We start from the raw sequence: 19,557 nt of genomic DNA, 5'->3' as shown, positions 1-19,557 counted from the left end.
TTAATATGCACAGAGGTGATTTCCTCCATGTTGTTTCTTTGTCTCACCATGTTTTGAAACTTTATAAAAAACTTGAGACATCTTCTAAAAATTTAAGATTAAATAATTTCTGTATGTAGCGGGAACAGCATGGAGGAAACATGATTTACCTATCTAGCAAAAGTGCCTGGCAGTTGTAGGCTCCACTTCAGATTAAAAATGATGAGTAAAGAAAATGAGAAAATGTATACATTTTGAAGTCCAGCTGCTGAATAAATTGTGGTGAGAGTCACAACTGAATTAGTGTTGATCTCTTCTGCATGTTGTAGGTATTTATTCAGAGCAGTGCATTGGAAGCATATCTTGTTTTAGACTAAAGAAATTAACTTCTTGATATCTGATAGCTTCAGAGCAACTTGGGTAACTGGTGATAGATCACAGATGACACAAGGGTGAGGCAACACAGCCCATAGGGACTATGACATATTGCTGTGAATATTCAAAGCTGCTCTTTCCAAAATAGCAGAATGCTGCCATACCTAGAAAAGTCAGGAGGGATAACTTTAAATTTGAGAAATACTGGTTTGAGAGAGCATTAAGAATTATTTAAAGTTTATTAATTTATTGAGCTGTAAGAATGTCTGAACCAAAAAAAAAAAAAAAAAAGCAAGGGAAGTATTTCAGCCTCCAGCCTCTTGTCCTTTCATATGAATTTGGTATCTGTCTCTGATCTGCCTTTGAGAAATGAGGAGGGTTCAGCTGTCTCTGAACAAGATCATAGACCTGAATATCAGGGCAAATAATCAGTAACTTGATTCCCAGTGCAGCTGATCCTTAAATGACCGGTCTGTGTACAACATAAAAGAAGTCATTTATGACACAAAAAACCTTAATTGACTTTGACCTCTCTTCCAAAATCACTTTTTTATCAATCCAGTAAATCATACCTGCCATAGAATGGGCTTTCTAAAGTAACTTAATTTGTTTCTACAATAGGAGGATTCATTAAAAGGGGTTTAAATATATATATATATATATATGTATATATATGAAATATTTTTGTCCACATCATCCTTGTTATAAGGATGTTAAGCTGCACCCTTATGGCAAGGCAAGGATTTTTAAAAGCCAGAAATTTGAAAGCATGCAAAGTAGTCTGTGGGAAAGGAAGAGGAGGTAGTTGCCTATTTTAAAGTTTCTGGAGTCTGACTTCCATTGCTAGGATTCCTGCTGAGGTCTGTTGAGAGCTTCTGCACAGCCAGAAATTACTTTACAAGGTACTGAGCTGCTCAGCAGAACATGCTCTCAAAATCAATCAGAAAATGTGAAGCCGTGTCTGTAGAAAACAGTCTTCATCGATATCCTCCTTATTCTCTTGCTGACAGCAATTCTGAAGCCATATGTTGGGACACAATATCACAGACATTTAAATATGATTTTAAATATGCCTGTATTGCCCATTGATTTGTAACTGAAATATTGACTGTGGCATATGAAAATGAAGACCTTTCACTGAACCTAGGGTATATGTGTCTGGCAAGGAATCTTTAATGTCTTTGGGTAAAGTTTAAAGGATTTGGAAAAATAAGACTAGCCTCCAAGTCAGACTTTCTGTTCCCCAAACAGCCTGTTGACTGTTTTTCACAGTATGTAAGAACCTAAAAAAAAAAAAAAAAAAGGAAACCTCTGCTGAAAATCTTCTGAAAGGCAATAGCATTTTATGTATTTGAAGATAAAATGGAGAATCTTATGACAGCAATGCTTTTGGTAACTGGACTTTTTAAATTCCTGCTTTGACCCAGTGCTCTTAGGACCAGAGAGTCTTACTTTTCAAATTTAATAATCCAATATGGACAGTACAGGTTTTTGACATTAAACACACTGTGTCAACAAAATAAAATTAGAAATTCTCCAACAAATTTGATGCTGTTTAACTATAATTTATGAGTAAGGTATACTTTTGAGTATACTGCTTGTAGCTGAATTTCATAAAAAATTAAAACAAGTGTGTGAAAGACATATGTCTTTTAATAACTGGAAATGTATTGTTCTTCAGAACTGTGGTAAAACATTCTGGTTTAACTCAGCTGTAGGGGTCCCAGTGAAAACAGAAAAATATATGAAATTTTTGTTGTGAGAGTGTAAGAGGCCCTAGAGAAAGCAACTAACTCAAGTTCATATGTGTTGAAAAAAAAGAAAAGAAAAAAAAAAGAGGACCTCACAGGGAGAAAAGCAGTCTTGAGGTAACCCTAGCAACGTCATGTTAGGATAATTCTGTCCTGGGCATTGCAAAAAATGTTACGCAACTCTAACTTTATGAATTAATTACTTGTGGGAAATCACTTTCTTTCAGATCATAATTGTCAGTGTTTCTGTAGGCCTAGACTATATAAAACTCAGTCATGCTCTTTTCATACAGTGGAAAAGATGATCTTTGTTCTTAAACTTCTTTTTTTTTAATACAGGTAATAGTGTCTCTTTTTAATACAGAAAGCCTGAACTTTCCCTATCCTCCTGTATCTTACTTTTCACACAACTTTGAATATTTCCTTTCAAATAATTTCCTCCAGTAATTTCCAAAGGTGGTGCAGTAAGGAATTGCCATTTGGTCTAATAAAGCTGTAAGAAATATCATAAATTAATTGTTTGAATGACAGTACCAAAATTCTGTTATCTCCAACCAAAATTTAAACCCTTGAGTACCCATAAGTCATCATCTGACTAGTCCTGAGCTGCTTTAAGAACTCTTCAGTTTTATTTTTTTTAAAGGTTAATAAAGCCCCACGTAAAATCCTAATCTAAATTTAAAATGGGTTAGAAATACTCATACTCTCCTCACACCCTTTCCACTACAGTTATTTGCCTATTGTTAGCCAGCTGTTACTTTCAGCCGTTCTTTCGAATTAGGATTTCTCTTTAGCTAGTTCAGATGAATAAATCAGACTTCATTACATGTATTTTACAATGGATTGTATAAAAACCACCAAAAAAAGGGAAAATACTCTTATGATTTATTTATATTATCCATGTAAGTTGTGGTGGTATTCAGTACTTCTGAATACAGATGATTGTATGAGTACAGGGAAAAAGAAAATGCTATCTTACAGGCAATTTGTGCCTTCATTTTATTCATGAACAGGATATTTTGATCAAATTTCTTCACTATTCTGTTGTGTATGCTAAGAAAGGGTGTTTCAAGCCTTCTTTGACAGTAATTAAACATATTCTAGAATTGATATGTTTTGAGAGATCATTAAGCTGTTAATTTCTGTATTTATGAAAGACTTACTATACAGTATGTTGGGATAATATCAAAATTAGTAAAATCAGTTTTTATTGAGAGATGAGGCTTGGTTTTAAGCTGAGCAGCACAAACATGTTTGACCGTGTGTTCTCTATGGTCTTGTGGAAAAGTGGGAGTTCACTAGTTTGCCTGTCTGTATTGGAAATATGATCTCACAGGGCTTGAGGTAAACATCTCTTTCAACTTTAAGCACAGTGAAGCCTTTGGCAGCCCTACAAATGCACATTTATCTATAATTTATATGAAATTAATGAGAAATCACAGAAACTCATACTTTGATACAGTGATTGACGGAAGGGTCTTGTCTGGATACAATCAAATAACAGGGGTAGTCCTCCTCATTGGGAAAGTGAGGTCAGGAAGAAACTGCAAGAGCAATAAACCACATCTATTCAGATCTGTTCAGCTGAGTCACTTGAATCATTCAAAATATATCTGATGCTGTTGCAGGGAAAAGTACCAGTTTTGGTCTAGTCACAGTTCTGTTATTGGTCCAAGTGTAAGAATAGTCTGTTCTTCAGCTTTTGTGGGGAGAAAAAAAAATTAGAAAACGGATTTTGGAACAGTAATGCAGAATAAAATGCTACAGGTATTTTGATAAATTACATAAAGCTCTCTTGAAGTCATACATTTGCAGATAGTTTGGAAGCTGTTAAGAGTGTCCTGAAAATTTAAAATGTTGGTTCCTATTTGCAGTTGAACCATCCCTCCAGCAAGTATTCTGTAAAATATTTAAATAACAACTAGACATGAAAACAGTTCAAGTCAACTTACTTTAATATTTTAACTATCTTCATTGCTATTTTCACCACTTAGTTCCTTTTCCTTGTCTTATGTATGTATGTGTATAGATATGTATGTACATATGTATGTGTGTTAATTGTAATTTCTTAGTATCTTACTAAACATGGAGTCTAGGTAACATATTTTGCAACAATTTAGTCCTTGAAAATCTGTGATGTAGTTTTGGTTCTCACTTTTTCACTTTCTGAACTGTTTCGGTGTGACACATTACCTGCATCAGTATTACCGGTTTGGGTCAGAATTGCTCTAGGACACAAATGTTACTAAAAAAGGAAAAACCTGCTCATTTTTGCTATACAGTAACTGTATATACAGTCATAAATATACTGTTTTACAAAGGGTAAACTAAAACTCCTTGTAATGATGTCTCCAGTTTGCTGGATAACTAAAGACCAGCTTTGTTTGTGTAAAATGAGAAATATTGCTGTTTGCAACATCAGTTTTGTAATCAAACTTCTCAACTGGCTGTGTTGGAGGATATTTCAGTTCTGTATAAAATCATGAGCTGTACATCTCTCTAAGATCTTACTTTTTATTTATTTCTCAGGTTGGAACAAGAGGATGTGGGAATGGACATCCCCTTAGCTGAGGGTGTATTAAGCCCCAGTTCTACAGAGATGAGACCTGGTGAGAGAAGCTTTTGCTCATTTTCTTGATTGCATCGTATTCCTGTGGTATTTATTATGCAATGAGAATGATATTTCTGTGCTGGTAAAGAATCAGTTCAGTGCTAAAAAGGAAAAAGCATGGAGTTTGCTTTATTTAGTAAATTTTCTTCTTCACTTGAGAAATGATAATTACAGTGTGACATTTTCTCTTGGGCTTTGTTACCACTTGTTTAGTCCTTGTAAAATTTTAATAGTCTGTATTATTTATTTTATAATTGACTTCTATGTAAGTGAACTAAGTTAGACAGAACCAGTTGAAATGTGCTGTACAACACAGAGGCAAGGAACAAAGTTATATCTAGCTCTCATCTTGTTGAATACTACTTCTATTTAAGACTGATTCAGAGATTTTTTTTTTAATTTGTTATTGTATTGAGTAATATGTTATATAGTTAAAGCTAAAAATGTAAGTATTTGTAAATCAGCACTGAGTGCACAAGAAAATAAATATTTGCATTGGCTTGTAACTCATTCGGATTTTCCCAGGACTCAGCAATGTCTTGATTCATAACTGAAATTATTTGTATTTGCCCTTTGAACTCTTAAATATTGTGGGTCAGAACATGTTCAAAACCTATTTTTTATCTGATGATTGCAGAAAAAGTGAATCTGGATTTAGCATTATTTAAGAGCTCTGAGATACATTTGCTACTCTTGTAGATTTTTGTTTCATTTCATTAAACATTATTGCTATTATTTGTGTTTTGTGTTAGATGGTCTCAAATGTAATAATGTTATTAGAATTGATCTGTCCCAGTGTGTTGAAAGGTAGTTTTTGAGTACCTGGGAGATTAATTGTATGTGAAGTAGATAAAGTTCTCTTTCTCTTCTGTTTTTTCTTTTTTCTATTTTTTTTCCTGTTTTCTTTTATTCAGAACCTCCTAATTCTCTTGATCTTAATGGTTCCCAACCCAGACGGATAAAGCTCACTGCTCCAAACATAAATCTCTCACTGGACCAGAGTGAAGGGTCTGTACTGTCTGATGATAATTTGGATACACCTGATGAAATTGACATTAATGTAGATGAACTTGACACTCCTGATGAAGCAGACTCTTTTGAATACACTGGACAAGGTAATATTCCAGATTGTAAATGTAGAGTTCATCTCTGTTTCTTTTTTTTCTACTCACGTGCTCAGTTTCATGTCTTTCAGATTATAAGTATGGTTACAGCATTTGAGAATTAATGTTAGGCATCTGAGTATTTTACCGTCTGCTATTTTTTAACCTTTATTCCTCCTATGTAAAGTATTATCCTTCCATTTATTCAGACTGCAGAAAAAATAGTACAGCTGAATTAATAAAATAAGAGCAGCTACCAAGGGAGAATGAAATTCAAAGTCCTGTCTTTGTTCAGTACCATAGGACTTGTCTGAAAACAATTTTTCAAGAAGGACAGAGCAGCTGATGGTTGCTGTAGAGAATGCTGTAGCTCACTGCAGCTTCTTGCAGCTCTGGCCAGCTCTAGATTACAGCTATGTCGGTCATATTTAGGAATTTGACTTTGTGCAAAATACGTTGGCTGCACCAAAGATCTTGCAAAGTGTAAGTGAGGTAGACACAATGTGCTGAGAAGTCTTTTGTTAGGAAGAAAGATCTTCTTTTTATTCTCATGATTGGAAAGCTGAGATATGGAAGATGTGTGGATGGCATGATAAAGCTAGCTCAGGTGATGGAGCAACAGAATTCCACTAATTTAAATGTCCTTTCTCAGCAGGGCTTGTTGTGCAATATAGATGCACCCTGAAGTGCATACTTCAGTGGATACTTTAGTCTTCCTTCATGTATCAATGATTTTCTTGTATAGGAATATGATATAGAAGTTTTACTCAGGTTTACTTAATTTCATGATGTTCAAAATAGGGTGTTTCCTGTTCCTTGCTAGTACCTTATAAAATGTAAAAATGCAATCTGTAGTTGCTGATGTTAGTAGGAAAAATGTCTTCCACTGAGATGAGCCATGAAAAGAGTAGAAAACACTCCCCTCCCCCCCAAAAAAATCAACATTTTATCAAAATAAGCCAGCAATAAAGTAAGTTTGCTATATGTAATGTCAATCTGATAGCTAAGATTGTAGTCATAAGAACCAGTGCAGAACGGCTTATTTGCATGGTTGTTATCTTTGTACTCCTGTACTCTAATATTAGCTGGTACAAACTCTGATGTTACCAGCAATCTCCCACAGTTCAATGTTTCTAACTGCTGGCAAACCCAGAAGAGTAAATACTGAGAAAAACGTAGGTGTAAAGACCAGAAAGGACAGTGATTTTTGTCATGATCAGACTGTTGAAGGTCCCTTTGAACTACAAAAGACAACTGAGAAAAGCAAGACTGTTAGCATGGTTCAGGGGTCCACCTCATCACTTAAAAATGTCTTTGTATTATAATTAATACTGAAGCCCATTTTTTCAAAAGAATGGTGAAGAAGAATCATCACAACTGCATGAAAGATGAGATTCGAGCAGAAATACTAAAGTACCTGCCGTGAACTGGCACCTGACTTGTTCAGGGATTGATCATCAATTTCATGGGATGGGGGGGTTTAATCAATAATACCATACATTCCAACATTCCCTTCACACGCCATGCTAGTTTCTGAAATGACCTTTTTACGATTATTGCTTTAGATGATGTAAAAATTGCATTTCTGAAAACCATATATGAGTATCAATGAAGGCCTGCTCTCAAATCATCACTATAAAGTAAAAATGGTTATTATTTTTTCTGCAGATATTTATTTCCTTTCTGAATTTCTCTGCAAAATGAACACTCGAGGCAGTAAAGGAAGAGTTACTTCATCAGGAAGAGACAATCTAGTACCATTTCCATTTAAAAATAATTTATTTATCCAATCTCAACATTGTAATTTTATCAGGGTCTTAGTAATTTTTCATTGTCTTAAGTTTTACCAACCCCCAAAAAAATGATCAAACCCCAAATACCATTTCAGCATTGGTCAGCCATGTACATAGGCCAGCCTCTTTTTTTAAAAGTTTGTTCTGCCAGCTACACTTCCCTGCCTCAGCCATGTTCTTTCTAGTTCGCAAGGAATCAGACCAGACCAGACAGTCTTCGTGGGCTGTGTTGATAATCCCATCTGTCTATTCTAAAAGTATTTGAGCCACATAATAATATCCTGTGGAGACCCTATATCCTTACAGAAATGGGCTGTCCTGCAATGGTCTGTCAAAGTTTGCGTAACTTAACTGTATGCAATTAAAACTGTAATTTTTATATTCCTACCAAGAGTACCTTTGCAAAACACACAACACACAAAATTGCAGTAAGATACCTAGTTTTGGAGATAGTGGGGTTATGCATTTTGTAAGCTTATTCCCAGTGTCACAGAATACGTGGTATTTCAAAGCTGATTGCTATTGTTAAACATCCTGAGCATTGTGCCCTGAGAAAAGTGTGAATATAGTCTTCAGTTCCTCAATATATAATCTGCTGAGCAGCAACTGTTAAACCAATTTGAAATACTATACTTGGAAAAAAAACAACTTTTTGTCAGACTGTCCTTTTTTCCAACCTTAGATCTTCTCAAACTCACTTTATTTGGAGTTCTTAAGGAAAAAAGTCTTACATGTTCACACTATAGGTGCATGTGTATATATTTCTTGCTTTTCCATCCCTGTTTCCACCATTAATACAATTTTTGTTTGAGTAAGTTTTTAACTCATTGACTTGTTAGACAGTGAGGAAAGAGCTGAAATATTCCTCCTTTCTTTTAAGATTCCATCAGGCAGGAACTGTGGCTGTGTGTCTGCACACCTGCACACACCACACGGCTAGGTCAGCTAGGAGAAGAGAAGGCTCTGTCTGACCTCAGGTGAGTTCCAGCCAGGTTTATTGCAGGAGCCGAAGGGAGCCAGGGCCAAGAGTGCGAACCCCACCCCAGTCTCCCCTTAAGCAGAGGGTCTGGGGTTGGGGCAAAGGGCAGGTAAGGGCATTGACCTGAAGCCAATGGAGACACACCGAGGGAAAAGGAACCACAAGGCCAAGGTCATTGAGGGGTGGGGCAGAACTGACCAAACCATTGTGTACAGAGCACATTGGAAGTATCCCCTCAGGCAGGAGGGGTAGCTAGAGGCTGTCTTGCCAAGACCAGACCCTGGGTATTACATTGAGGGGCTGAAGGACTCCACAAGGAACTAGGTAAAGTAGAGAATCTTTATAGACTCAGATTTCCTTGCAGATGAGAGAATCTGCCTCAGAGAGGGGCACCTTTTGACAGTATAATTCCCTAATAATATTTTGTATAAGGGACAGAAAATACAAGACAGGCAGCAGCAGAAATTCAGACTTTGTTAACCCTAGTGCAGCAATGAATATGTGTTCAACCTGTATTTTTTAGAAGCTTTTTTTGTGGGCTTAGAAAAACTTGGTGTTTGTAACTGATTTGGTTAGCAAGTTATTGATAGGATTTAATGGAGAATAGTTTTACAAATTAATAGTTAGTACATGTATGTATATATGCCTGTAGCTTTTGTGTAGATATATGTGGTATATATATACAGTATATTATATTCCTGATTCCATAGATATCTTACATGATTATTATGATAATAATTAGGATAATATATTTTGATTTGTACAAGTAGTTCAAGAAGAAGCATTAATCAGAGAAACACATCTGTAGGCAACACATAGAAAGGTTTACGGGCACCTATGAAACATTGTGTTCTTTAGTTCTTGTTAATTGAAATTGCTTCTTTTAGTTTGTTTTTAATTCTCATAGATCTCCTTATTATTTTCAAATAGGATGCCTCCAACTTTTTATATAGGTATGTGTATGTCATTATGTGTCTCACTGTATCTTTGTTTACTGTTACTTCACTTACTGACCACCTTACTGACTTGCAATTCAAATTCTGCACTTATGACTGCAGAGCCAGAATAATGCTTTAGAAGGAACAGTTTACTTCAAATACGTGTCATGCATAAAATTTACAGGATCTTTACTATGAAGGTAAATTATTAATACGTATACAGAACCACAAAGCAAAGGTGCTTCAGCAAGACTAGTACAAGAGAGGGATTTTTCCCCCCATGGAAAACACAGTATATTGTAACGATAACTAAAGAGGAAAGTTAAATAATTCCAGCTGTGGGCATAATCACTTTTCATGTTAGTTTCTCTGTAAACAGCCATTAAATTTGAAAGACTGGAATGCAGTTATATTTATTGTTAAGAGCAATCCCATCAATATGCAATGAAAATGTAATTATTAATTACTTCCCAGTTTTTTGAGACTAAGAGTATTCAGCAGAGAGACTTTATGGTCACTTGTCAGCCATACAGTTAATTTTTTGTGGTTATTGTGTCTGTAGACTATTATGTCCATGTTCTCTCTAGGGTGCTCATGGAACAGGTCAGACTGCCTGGCTGCTCTATACTTCACAGCAGGAGAAAATTGGTATTTAACGTCAGACAGTCCTAGGGGAGGTAACTACTGTGTTTATGTGGGGAGTCAGCAGGACTGTTCTCCACGGTTGCTGATAGTGGGTGTAAAGAAATTGAAGACAAACTGGGAAAAAGTTGAGAAGCCGTGTTCTCATAGTTCTCTGGTAATTTCCTCTCTAGACAGGAAGTATTGCTATGTTTACATTTATTTGGCAGAGCAGGGTTAGCATAGTTCTCATACCTTCAATATAGATTTTAAAAAGCCTACCATGCAGTAACTCTAGTGAACAGCTGCTCAGTTTTACCAGCTGGATGCAAAAATCCCTTGGTGGTATTCTTCATAGGGATAATTGCTGTTGTTCTTTTCATGTTTATGATGATGAAATGTCTTAAGAAAATGTAAACTTCTTGTTTACTGACTGTCAGATGGTCACATTTTGCTCTTATTTATACCAGTACTATAAAAATGCAGTTAATTTTAGCCGTCCATCTCAAATGTATGTAACAGCAAAAATATTTAGAGCTTTAACAGGAAGAGGTAATATATACAGCTCTACTTTTCAGAAGAGCAAACTGCTGCTAAGGATGCTTCCCAGGAGGAGTCTGAATCAATTCCGGAGTACACTGCTGAAGAGGAGCGAGAGGACAACAGGTTATGGAGAACAGTGGTTATTGGAGAACAAGAACAGAGAATTGATATGAAAGTCATTGAGCCATACAAAAAGGTCATTTCACATGGAGGTAGGAGAAACTATAAGCATTTTTTAAATTGATGGAAAAAATTCATGCTTTATTGATCATGATTTATTTTTACTTTTGTTCTGTTATCATACTGACAAGGGGAGAGAGAGTTTATTTTTCACCTTTGGCTGAAATCAGCCAGGCTTTCAATTCAGTGTGGCAATGACTAATAAGAATTTTAAATTCAAAGGTATTTTGGAAGCAGCATCCTGACATATATGTGTCAGGAACACTGTAGAGTAAAACTGTCTTGAACAAGGAAAAGCTTCTGACCTACAGCAAAATAAAATTTTAAAAACTTTATTTGGCGAGTTTTTTCAAAGCCTTTTGTGTGAGGAAGTATAATGCGCTATGATTTGCTGAATGATGTATGTGGTTGCACAGATCTAAACAAGTAGAGTGGCAAAAGAAAAAAGATAGTTTTACCTGGGGCTTCCATTCATCTGGAAACTTGCCTTATGCTATTTTTCTGTCGTTTATAGTTGTTAGCAACAATTTCACCAGGAATCGGTTTATGAGACTTTTTACATAACTTACTAAGAACTATCAAATAACATATCAAAGAAAACATTTAAACTAGGAAAATGGTCCCATGTGCTTGCTGTATTTTCTCATTTGCTCATCTGCTTCCCAGCTTCCTCAGAGAATTTATGGTTTCAGTTTACTAGTACACTTCTGTATAAATTAATTCACATGTATAAGTATTACCACAGTTAATGGAAGAAAATGAAACAAGGCTTTCTAAGTGCCTTTTCCTTGGTTTGGATTATCTTTGGATTCTGTATTTTTGGGGGGCACTCTGCTATCTGTTAAGCAAGGTATTAGGTTAAGATTAGTTGTTTTATTCCTGCAAAAACTGAGGCAGACAGCATGTCAGAGGTAAGATTTATAAGTTTATATGAGGATGCTTTTGTCACAGTGTTGTTGATCTGCAGCATCAGTTAAGGACACTAAGTTATTAAAGTTAAAATATTTTCAGTGTTCAGCCTCTATCTGGTAAAATTACATAAATTATGGTTAATTTTAACATTAAAAGCAACTAAATGCTAGCCTACAGATATTCATGGTGGCCAGTGTACAGAAGATTCAACCAGGATTAACAAAGATGTTTAGGCCTCCAAGCATTTTTCCACTACAGCACTACCCTCAAAGATTTATGAATGTGATGACACCTCAGACACAGTTTAGCAAACATACACAGATGGCTTAATTTAGGAAACAAACACAAAATATTTTTGGGCCTTGCTAATATTGTTTATTTATATATTTTTGTATGCATTTGAGTAAAAACTTATATATTTCCTACTAGATGTTGAAGTTTATGCTTATATCAGCTTTTGTGAAAAATAAATGTTTCATGTGAGATTAGGCAATTTAGCTCAGCTCTCAATATGAAATAATTTGAATTCAAAATTTACATGTCTGTCATTTTGTTAGATCACTCAAGTCTAAGATAAAGACCATTTAGCTTTCTTTGCTTTTGAAAGGGTGTTTGTCAATAGCATTAGTCATTGTAAAACAAACAGTGTAAGATACAACAATAAGTTTCAGCCTGCTGCTGTCTAAACTGGGATTTTTTCCTGGTATCTAGGCAAATCAAAGTAAGTTAAGGACTGGATTAAATTCTGTGTTTACAAAGTGGAAGATTGAAGACAAGGAAACAAAATACTTTTGTTGCATATATCGTGGAAAACTTTGGGCAGCTCAGACAGTTTCTACATTATGGCAGCAAGGCCCATTCCATATGAAGTTCCATTTGGCAGTACTTCAGTGGAGTGTTTAGAGGCCCAGGAGTCTTTTCTTTAATCTCAAGAATGTTAATAAGTTCTTACTAAAATTAGTTGATAGGAAGTCAAGTCAAGCATTTCTTGATGATTCAAAGATCTACTGCATATTCCTCCCTACCAAATGACAGATAACAGTAAATGCAGAATCTAGGTGGTAGCTACAAAATAGGAAAGGGGAGAATAGATTTGAGGGTGTAGGTTTCAGACTGTCTTCAACATATGTTGATGAAGAAATTCCGTAGAGATCTTTTTCTTTGTTTAGGGTAACTGAGATTTTGGGCAAATGGCTTTTATTGGTTTTTAGTGATGAATTAAAATACACTTATCCCTAGAGTGAACATTCCTTCTCTTCAAGTATGTATGAGAAAAAGTGGCTTAGATTTATCTATGGATATTTCTTCTGTGTGTTGTTAGTTAGCATCCACACAAAATTGCTTTGCTTTCCATGAACTGCAGACTGTGTAATTTAGTGGATGCACCTGCCATAATGTGCTCTTACTGCCAAATTCTTGTGCCAGCTGGACAGATTGCTTTATGGCAGCATGATATAAAGTCTTTTAAAGTTTTATTAAATTTATGGAAGGAAGGAAATGTCCTCCCTATTTGTAAACCTGAGGGGGAGAGAAATACTGCTTTTTCCTGTTGTTGAAACTCAGCTGGCAACCAAGCCCCATACAGTCAGTCAGTCATTCACTCCCACATGGTGAATCAGAAGAGTAAGAATGAGCAAAGTCTTGGGTTGAAATAAGGACAGTTTAATACATAAATCAAATGCTGTGCACACAAGCGAAGCAAAACAAGGAATTCATTCGCTGCTTCCCAAGGACAGGCAGGTATTCAGCCATCTCCAGGAGACCAAGTCCTCATCACACAAAACAGTGACTTGGGAAGATAAAGGCCATCACTCCAAATGTCCCCTCCTCCTTCCTCTCCTGAGCATGATGGCATATGGTCTGGAATATCCCTGTGGTCAGTTGAGGTCAGCTGTCTTGGCAGTGTCCACTTCCAAGTTCTTGTGCATCCTCAGCTTGCTCTCTGAGTGGTGGGGGGCAGTACGAAAAGCAGAAAACGCCTCAGTGCTTTGTGAACACTGTGCAGCAATAACAAAAAAATCTCTATATTATCAACCATCTGATTTCAATGCAAATCAAAACTACAGCCCTGTATTTGCTACTGTGAAGAAAATTAACTCTGCCAGCTGAAACCAGCACAATTCCAAATAATCTAGGTGAATAAATAATCTAGATGAATATGTGCTGAAAACAGGACTGGAGTTCCATAAGCATTTTAGTTAGGCTTGGATATTGCTCTCTGGCATCCAGAAAGCACTGTAAAAAATCTCCTTTTGGAAAGGTTGTTTAAGTGTTAGTCTTATCCTTTAATTTTTGTTATGAAAACATGTTCCTGAGGGGAATTCACAAATATTATCATCTCTCCCTTAAAGTCAGTTTTTTCTAGACTCAAAAGGTTTTTGAGTGTTCTCAGAGTATATCTGTCTTCTGTCTCTGCATTGCTAGTGCTGTCTACCCACAACCATTCCTGCAGCATCTTTGTAAATTCCCTCCTGATTGCATGTATCCTTTAATCAAAACTTTCAACTGAAATGCAGGAGTATTTTTTATTTATTGTTAATGATACATACAGAAAATCCATAGCAGCTTCAAGGGCTTGTGGAAAAGATTAACCAACATTAATCCATTATGGAAAAGAAACATTTTCTTTTGGACAATAAGCAACTAACTGTGCTGGGCCCTGGAGTGGTAGTGCTACAGCTTGGAAGACTAACATCTATTATTAGACAGTGATGCAGCCCAGAGAATGCCAGCATTGGACAACTGGAGTATCCAAGGTTAAAAAATCATTTATACAAAACTTGCAGCAAAAGATTTAACTGATCCCCAAGAGCTTTTAAGGGATAGTGGAATGAAGTAATAATTTTAATGTTCTAAAGCCATTGGAGCTGTACAGGCCAACTGAGATTGGACTGCAAGACTTTGTGAAACATAATTCAAATGATGCAGGGCAACAAATGTAGGATACTTTCTTTAGCTTCTTACTCCTCAGTCTGAGGTGAGCATTCCACTATGATTGCCATAGAGAAGTAGAAGCCTTAGAAGGCTTTTTTGCTAGTCTCTATGGAAAGTCTACTAGTAGTTGTGTTATGTGTGGTTTTTGAGAATTCAGCTTAGCTGACTATCCAACTTCCTTATCACTTCATGATAGTTCATGTATTCACACCTTTGGCATGAAGCATTTTAGTATGCTTCTGCAGTAGACATAGTAGCTTTATTACAAGATTTTGACATTTTAAAAAGAATTATCCTGTTAAAAGCTTTTGACAAAGATAAAAATGTGTTTTCGTTTTTTTTTCCACAGGGTACTATGGTGATGGTCTGAATGCTATCATTGTGTTTGCGGCATGCTTCCTGCCAGACAGCAGTCGAACTGATTACAACTATGTCATGGAAAATCTTTTCCTGTGAGTGATATGTGAGCAATGTGACAGAGTCTTTTGAGCTAGTACTCGAATTATGCAGTGAGAGGTAACCTGTCTTTCTTTAAGGGATAATTTTGGTTGTTAGACAGGGAGTGACAAGGAAAATAGCAGTTTTAGATTAACTGCTCAGTGGAATATTATTTTGGTATCCTTTACCTTCCCCAAACTAAGGTGTATTTGTCAGGACCAAATCTGACCGTTAGTATCTCCTTAAATGTCAAGGAATGCAATATCTTAACCTTGTTGGGGTTACAGTCTTTGCACTATTTCATTAGTGATTTCCAGGTCTTGCTGAGAACAATCAGCAGGGGTGTAGACTGTTTTTCACTGTTCATTGTTCATTATATATTATCACGATGTATCCCTGAATGTATTTTTAATATATGCTGTCCTGGGTTTAGGAGTTACAGGGCATTTTTTTGACAGTTATTTTTTAAAAACAGGATAAATGGCAATTGCTGACACAAGCAGCTCTAACTATGCTTCCTGACTCCAGCTGCTTCTGATTCAGCTAGAAGTGGCAGGGGCCAGTTGGTCAGGACACAAATTTGGCCACATAACCCCAAATCTATCAAAGGAGAATTATTCCTAATGGCAGTTGGTTTGACAGCCCAAAATTTTCAAGGCAGTAATCTCCTGAAGTGCCTTCAGCTACTTCCACTTACAGCTGTTAAAAAAATCAATCATTCCAATGTTTTCTGTGATGAAATCCAGTAAGTAATTTCTAAAGTCATCAGGATACCTGGCCTTTGCCATTTGCAGCTTACAAGACACTGAGAGCATAGTCTCAGGTCTCTTTAATATACCAGTCTGTGAGGATGCACTTGTTGGCAGGCAGTGCTTTTAGCGTTGTCTCTGTGAAAATCAAGATGCAGTGTTACAGTTTCTGGTTAGAACAACTGATATCATTTGCCTGGTAGAGCCTCTAAGAATTCAATGTCATCTGCAGTAACTGATAGACACAATGCCCAGTGATTTAGAAGAGAGGAAGGAGTTAATACAGTGGTTTTAACTTGGTAAATAAGGAACAAAGCTGACTGTAACCATGACTGATGTTCAATAAGTTGTTCCTTGTCTTCACCCAAGACCCTTGTTCAGATAGAGATGGTGATAAATTACCTTTGCAAAGAAAGCCTTAATACCCTTTTCTACATGCCTTAAGGATATTGCCTAAGTCAATTTTATAAGTCACTTTTTCTAGAGTAGTAATATAAATGTGAGTTCACGTTGGCTGTGAACTTGCAGCTTATTTTAAGGCTTGTAGACAGTTGGCTCTCTGTAAGACAAAAAGAAGAAAGGGGTAAGTTCACCTCTTTCCATTCTTTAGGTTTGTTAATTGCATGGAAATAGAGGGAGTGTAACAGTTTACTAAATATACAGTAATAAATATTTTTTAATATTTGCTAATTCTTTACTGTTAAATTATGTAGGGACCTGGAGAGACCTGCAAACCACTGAATCTCTCTTTTTTTATACAGCATGTTTCTGGTAACATAAACTAGCTCTAGTGTCTGATTAACAGCTGTCCTCAATTTCCCTTTTCCCATCTGAATTCCTTTCACATTTCCAATTATCTTCTTCCAATTTTTTTTATTGACTAATGCTGTAAAATTGTCTTTGAAGTGTTGAAGTTCGGTGAAAAGTGCTTGAAACAGCTTCTACACTAGTTTTTGTAGATAATGGAGAACCACATAAAAGAATTACTGTTTAATTTCTGGTTCCCTGAAAGCCACTCCACAGATTAATTCTTTTTAAAATAATCTGAATTTGAAAAACTACACTATGAAAACAAAACCAGCACTTTGCTTTCTGAGTGATTCAGTTGTTCTAGTCAATGAGAAAATTTATGTCCCATCTTTTCAAATAATGAAGAAATTGCCAATATTACCACATACTAAGAAATTATTAGATAGGTAAGGTTTGCAAGTGAGCTCAGCATCCTTAAAAATGCAAATGATCTAATTCAACATAAATTGTGTAAGAGCTGTTGAATGAAAGCATGTGAGATAAGTGAGATATGAATTAAAAAATAGCAAAGATTCCTTTTTGTCATAATAGACCTCCTAATTCTGGTGAAAAATATGCATGATTTTTCTTACTGTAACCAATTAATTAATAATAGGCACAATTACCTTTGGAGTTAATAAACAGAGATTTTTCAGACGGTCGTGTTCCATAACTGAAAGACTTGTAGTATTTTAATAGGTACTTATACACTTCTGTATGTGTCAGTGTTTAAGTGCCTTTGAAGTACTAGATGTTTTGCCCTGTGGGAAAGGCTAATCTTACAACCTGTCAAACAGTTGCTTTGTTAAAGTAGCTATTACGTGATTCTGTATGCATCAGAATGTTCATGCAATCCCTTGCTTTCCTGTATCACTGTTAGGCATAAGCTTCACAAATATCAGGCGAAAGCAGGGAATGCGCAACTGCAAGGTAAGAATGAGGAGTGGAATGTATTGAGGGAGTCGTGATGTGGATGGGATTTACCACATGTGTGGAACTGATCTAGTTAATGGCTGCCTACTTTATTCTCAGGTAAAATACCACTGTGGTGAGAACTAGATTTCCTACAATTCTTTTAAAGACATTGCAGCCTAAGGAATTTAAGGGTCAGATTAGATTGTGAAGCATTCCCACACAGCTGTGAAAGGAGCCATTATGCTTAGAGATAGAGCTGCCTTTTGTAGTGAGTGCACTCAGGTATTCAGGTTTTTAAGGTGCGACTTGTGGTTTTGAATTCTAGTTTTTTACATATGCATGCCTTGAGGCTGTGTAGTAAGGAAAACAGTGTGAACATTCCTGTGATGATGCCTTTCCAAATGAGGTAGGGACTTGTAAGTGGTGGACCATCTGCATAGATAGTTCGAAACAAGAATTTAAAACTATCCGCTTATTTGAATGAGTAGTGTGCTCTTCTAGGTAGGATGCATTTGGCCCCAAGAGCACTGTCTAATAATGAATGATGAGAGTGTTTTGCTCACAAAATGAAGTGATATCCTGGAGTGCTCTGTCCAGTCAGAAGTCAGGTTGATGAGCAGGTTTTCTTGGGCATGAGTATCAAAGTATCTGTTTTCTAGGGAGAGACTCGGTAGCGGGAGTGCAAGGATCACAAGAAGTATAAACAATTATCTTCTGACACCATTTATTATTGTATTGAACAAACGTGGTGATTAGAATTATGAATGTAAGTTTCTCAAGGGCTAATTTCAGAAGTTCCTAGGACATCACATGGTGCCGTGTTCTCCCTTGCAAAATCTCCTGATTTAATTACTTTTTAAGAAAAAGCAAATTAACCAGTGACACTTCAAAACTGACTACAAAACTCTTCTTGTAAGGTAACCAGTTATTTTTGAAGGCACAGGTAAGACTGTGGCTTTCTAGCTGTGTATCTGCAGGTACCAGGGTGATCATTACTAAATATCTGATTTTATTTAAAGCAAATCTGTATTGTCATAAAATGTTCAATCTGCCTTAATTTATTCCTAGTAGCCTGATTTAGTTTGGGCTCAATCAGATAATGTACAGAATATGCTCACTGACATCTATACTTTTATCAGATATGTAATCAGTACCTTAGAGCTGATGGTAGCTGAAGACTATATGATTGTCTACTTGAATGGAGCAACACCACGAAGAAGGATGCCTGGATTGGGTTGGATGAAAAAATGTTATCAGATGATTGATCGGCGGTAAGTTGTATGTGATCCACAGCTGTTATTTTAAACAGTGTCCATTTCTGTAACTCACCTGTATGCTAGGGTCTTTCTTTATCTTTCGTGGTTTTTTCTGTTTTTCTAAGAAACTATTGCTTTTTTACTTAGATTACGGAAGAATTTGAAGTCATTTATAATTGTTCATCCATCATGGTTTATCAGGACAATTCTGGCTGTGACACGACCTTTTATAAGGTATGTAGTAAATAGCAATGATTTTCTATGTCCCTGAGAATACATAAGCACCCTAAATCATCGAACATGGCTGTTAATCTTTCACTGAATAGCGCTCACTTTGTAGCACATGTTGGGATTTTGGAAATTGAATTTCACTTTCCTAATGTGAATAGGGGCGGGGGAAAGTGATTTATATGAATATCTATTTGCAGAAGTCACAGGCATGGTTTTGTAAACCTGTATGTGTTTGTACTGGGAGTTCAGTTCCTTAAAATAGTCTTTGTTAGAACCCAGATGAAAGACATATAGAAAAGTGGACTGCATGTAATTATAATAACCTTATTTAAAAAATCCTGGCTACAGAACAAGATTAGGCTACAGTTCAGGGTTTTTTAAATATCATTGCTGCTTGTAGCTCATACAAGAAGATTGCCTGTACCCTGAGCTGTTTGAATGCATTTGGTTTCAGAAAAGG

General features: G+C 36.1%; 1 protein-coding gene across 3 annotated transcripts in view; it reads left to right on the top strand.

Moving 5' to 3' along the window:
- Positions 1-19,557, top strand: part of PRUNE2 (prune homolog 2 with BCH domain) — a 133,484-nt gene that overhangs the window by 101,200 nt on the left and 12,727 nt on the right. For all 3 annotated transcript variants that reach the window (XM_083883229.1, XM_083883228.1, XM_083883230.1), the window contains exons 10-15: positions 4,635-4,714; positions 5,631-5,831; positions 10,729-10,905; positions 15,069-15,171; positions 18,750-18,881; positions 19,014-19,100. In XM_083883229.1, coding sequence (XP_083739355.1) covers positions 4,635-4,714; positions 5,631-5,831; positions 10,729-10,905; positions 15,069-15,171; positions 18,750-18,881; positions 19,014-19,100 — 780 coding nt within the window. The remainder of the gene's footprint in view (positions 1-4,634; positions 4,715-5,630; positions 5,832-10,728; positions 10,906-15,068; positions 15,172-18,749; positions 18,882-19,013; positions 19,101-19,557) is intronic.

The sequence above is a fragment of the Zosterops lateralis genome (assembly GCF_965231275.1).
Source record: "Zosterops lateralis genome assembly, chromosome: Z".
In the NCBI taxonomy this organism is placed as follows: domain Eukaryota; kingdom Metazoa; phylum Chordata; class Aves; order Passeriformes; family Zosteropidae; genus Zosterops; species Zosterops lateralis.
The sequence above is the reverse complement of the archived record's forward strand: the minus strand, read 5'-3'. Positions and strand labels throughout refer to the sequence as shown.